The 3,413-nt window shown below is 42.0% G+C and overlaps 1 protein-coding gene across 1 annotated transcript; it reads right to left on the minus strand.

Moving 5' to 3' along the window:
• Positions 1 to 906: 906 nt before the first annotated feature.
• Positions 907 to 2,632, minus strand: LOC124002497 (E3 ubiquitin-protein ligase RNF186-like). The gene is made up of 3 exons (XM_046309929.1): positions 2,574 to 2,632; positions 1,780 to 2,332; positions 907 to 1,257 (listed from the first exon to the last, which is right to left on the minus strand). The coding sequence occupies exons 2-3, from the start codon at positions 2,115 to 2,117 to the stop codon at positions 1,182 to 1,184; spliced, it is 414 nt and encodes a 137-aa protein (XP_046165885.1). The 5' UTR covers positions 2,118 to 2,332; positions 2,574 to 2,632; the 3' UTR covers positions 907 to 1,181.
• Positions 2,633 to 3,413: the final 781 nt, after the last annotated feature.

Consider the following 3,413-nt stretch of genomic DNA (forward strand, 5'->3'; position numbering starts at 1 on the left):
TTGATAAAAGAAACAATCTGCAACATTAAAGCTGTTCTAAAATGATGTCATAATGAATACTAAACCTCCACTTCCTTCACGCAGTAATACACCTTTTATCAAATCATTAAACATTATTATAAACATTGTTCACAGCATATTGTATTGTACACAGTCTCTAACCTTCACCCCTCTATCAATTAAATTCAATTAAATTGAAGGGGCTTTATTGGCATGGGAAACGTGTTAACATTGCAAAAGCAAGTGAGGTAGATAATACATTTACATTTACATTTAAGTCATTTAGCAGACGCTCTTATCCAGAGCGACTTACAAATTGGTGCATTCACCTTATGACATCCAGTGGGACAGTCACTTAACAATAGTGCATCTAAAACTTAGGGGGGTGGGGTGAGAGGGATTACTTAACCTATCCTAGGTATTCCTTAAAGAGGTGGGGTTTCAGGTGTCTCCGGAAGGTGGTGATTGACTCACCACCTTCCGTGAAATAAACAATAAAAATTAACAGTAAACATTACACATATACAGAAGGTTCAAAACAATAAAGACATTACAAATGTCATATTATATATACAGTTATATTACATTATATTATATCTATCTATCTATCTATCTATCTATCTATCTATCTATCTATCTATCTATCTATCTATCTATCTATCTATCTATCTATCTATCTATCTATCTATCTATCTATCTATCTATCTATCTATCTATCTATCTATCTATCTGTCTGTCTGTCTGTCTGTCTGTCTGTCTGTCTGTCTGTCTGTCTGTCTGTCTGTCTGTCTGTCTGTCTGTCTGTCTGTCTGTCTGTCTGTCTGTCTGTCTGTCTGTCTGTCTGTCTGTCTGTCTGTCTGTCTGTCTGTCTGTCTGTCTGTCTGTCTGTCTGTCTGTCTGTCTGTCTGTCTGTCTGTCTGTCTGTCTGTCTGTCTGTCTGTCTGTCTGTATAATTAACATTATAATGTAACCGTTATTTTACCAGGTAAGTTGACTGAGAACATTACACATTCCCAAAGTCAATCAAACACAAAGCATATGAATAATTGGTTCAATCTTGCTTCATTATGGAAAATCACCGGTCGGTCCTGTTTTATGAATTAGCTTCATTACTCAATGAGTATCTCCTGCTCTGAAATGGGAAATTCCAGTCTTCTTTTTCTGCTCTTCGTCTTCTCAGTTTACAGTACATTGTGCTTCATCCTCCTCAGGAAATTCTGTAGTTTGAGCCTCAGGCCACAATGCCTTGATGGAGAACTACAGGACAGGAGAGAAGGGGGAAATAAACAGAAGAGAGAGAGAGAGAGAGAGAGAGAGAGAGAGAGAGAGAGAGAGAGAGAGAGAGAGAGAGAGAGAGATAGAAAGAAAGAGAGAGAGAGAGAGAGAGAGAGAGAGAGAGAGAGAGAGAGAGAGAGAGAGAGAGAGAGAGAGAGAGAGAGAGAGAGAGAGAGAGAGAGAGAGAGGGAGAGAGAGAGAGGGAAGAGAGAGAGAGACAGAGAGAGATAGAAAGAAAGAGGAGAGAGAGAGAGAGAGAGAGAGAGAGAGAGAGAGAGAGAGAGAGAGAGAGAGAGAGAGAGAGAGAGAGAGAGAGAGAGAGAGAGAGAGAGAGAGAGAAATAGAGAGAAATAGAGAGAAATAGAGAGAAATAGAGAGAAATAGAGAGAAATAGAGAACAAAAGACACAGAACTAAATTTTAGGAAGATCAGAGAACAGAGGAAGGTTTCTCCAGGTTTCTAAATCTGTCTATCAATCCATCCACCTTTGCCTGGGGTACTCACCATCTGTACTGTGTGGTGGTCCGTGTCTGTCTGTTAGCTCCCTTCCACTCTTCCTCCTCTTTCTCCTCCTCCTCTTCCTGTTGTCTGTCTAGAATCTGGTCCCAGATCTCAGTGTTAACCCACAGCGACCCCGGCAGGGTGAGGCTGGGTTCGGTGCAGGTGATCCAACGGCACAGGGGGCAGCAGACTGTCAGTAGGCCGCTTTGGAGCCTGGACATCGCCTGCAAGCACAGCCCACAGAATGTGTGCTTACAGTGGAGCATCCGAGGGATCTTCTCCCTGCGAGAGTAGGGCTGGAGGCAGACACAGCACTCCATGTCCTCGCCCATCAGACCCATGGCTGGCTGGCTGGGGTGTGGATGGATGGATGGATGGATGGACGGCTGGAGTCCAGAGGAATTCTGGACGGAGTGTCAGTGTCTTGGCAGGAAGACGTGGGGTTTAATCGCTGGTCTGAGGTTAGTGTTCCCCTTTTGGTTTAATAAGGTCTTGGTTTGGATTTGATGAGGATGAGCTGATCCTAGATCTGTGCTTAGGAGCGTTGGTCAGGAACCTGCAAAAGACATTAAGATGTTAAATTAAATTAGACTCAGTGACTTCATCACTGGCACTATGTAAACATATCTAATGTGATAATGTATCTTAAATCAACAGGCTGTCAGGTTCTTCTGATAAGCCATGAAGAAAAAAATACCTTGAAAAATATCACACACATTTATAACATCCATAGTTATCAGATATAGACAAACCTTTTCACTTTTATCATTATCAATGAGAGACAATATTTTACTTACAGGTTCTGGAAGATTTTCAGCACAGCGACCAACTATCCTATTGCAAAACTTTGTGTGTGTGAGAGAAGAGTGTGTGTGCTCCTATTTTAAGCTTTTGGGGAGGAGACTAAATTCAGTTATTATCCCAGAAAGGGCGGTCTCTCACCTCCTCTACTCTCAGGTGAGGCAGGAAAGTTCCATGGAACGAGTTAAACACTTCTAGGTCACTTCTATAGCATAATAGGACACTTCAGGAGAATTTCCAGGGCCGTGTATTGACATTTTCAGGGCAGGTGTTCATTTCTACAAATGGCACGTACACTGAGTGTACAAAACATTAAGAACACATGCTCTTTCCTTGACATAGACTGAGTGTACAAATGGTGTTCCTAATATTTGGTCCAGTTTATGATGGAACAATATTTGAAGGGAATTTTCACTAGAGAGTGGAAAGCACTTGTACAACCCTCTCTGTGGACTTGTAGATCCTTTCTGTGGACTTGTAGATCCTCTCTGTGTACTTGTAGATCCTCTCTGTGGACTTGTAGATCCTCTCTGTGTACTTGTAGAACACTCTCTGTGTACTTTTAGATCCTCTCTGTGGACTTATATATCCTCTCTGTGTACTTGTAGATCCTCTCTGTGGACTTGTAGATCCTCTGTGGACTTGTAGATCCTCTCTGTGTACTTGTAGATCCTCTCTGTGGACTTATAGATCCTCTCTGTGGACTTGTAGATCCTCTGTGGACTTGTAGATCCTCTCTGTGGACTTATAGATCCTCTCTGTGGACTTGTAGATCCTCTGTGGACTTGTAGATCCTCTCTGTGGACTTGTAGATCCTCTCTCTGTACTTGTAGATC

The sequence above is a fragment of the Oncorhynchus gorbuscha genome, linkage group LG18, assembly GCF_021184085.1.
Source record: "Oncorhynchus gorbuscha isolate QuinsamMale2020 ecotype Even-year linkage group LG18, OgorEven_v1.0, whole genome shotgun sequence".
NCBI lineage: Eukaryota > Metazoa > Chordata > Actinopteri > Salmoniformes > Salmonidae > Oncorhynchus > Oncorhynchus gorbuscha.

Bases quoted from the DNA above. Each gene is read 5' to 3' on its own strand.
- LOC124002497 (XM_046309929.1), bottom strand. From the start codon at position 2,117: ATGGGTCTGATGGGCGAGGACATGGAGTGCTGTGTCTGCCTCCAGCCC. The intron at 1,258-1,779 runs GTGAGTACCCCA...CCTGTCCTGTAG, and splicing joins ACCACCACACAGTACAGATG to TTCTCCATCAAGGCATTGTG.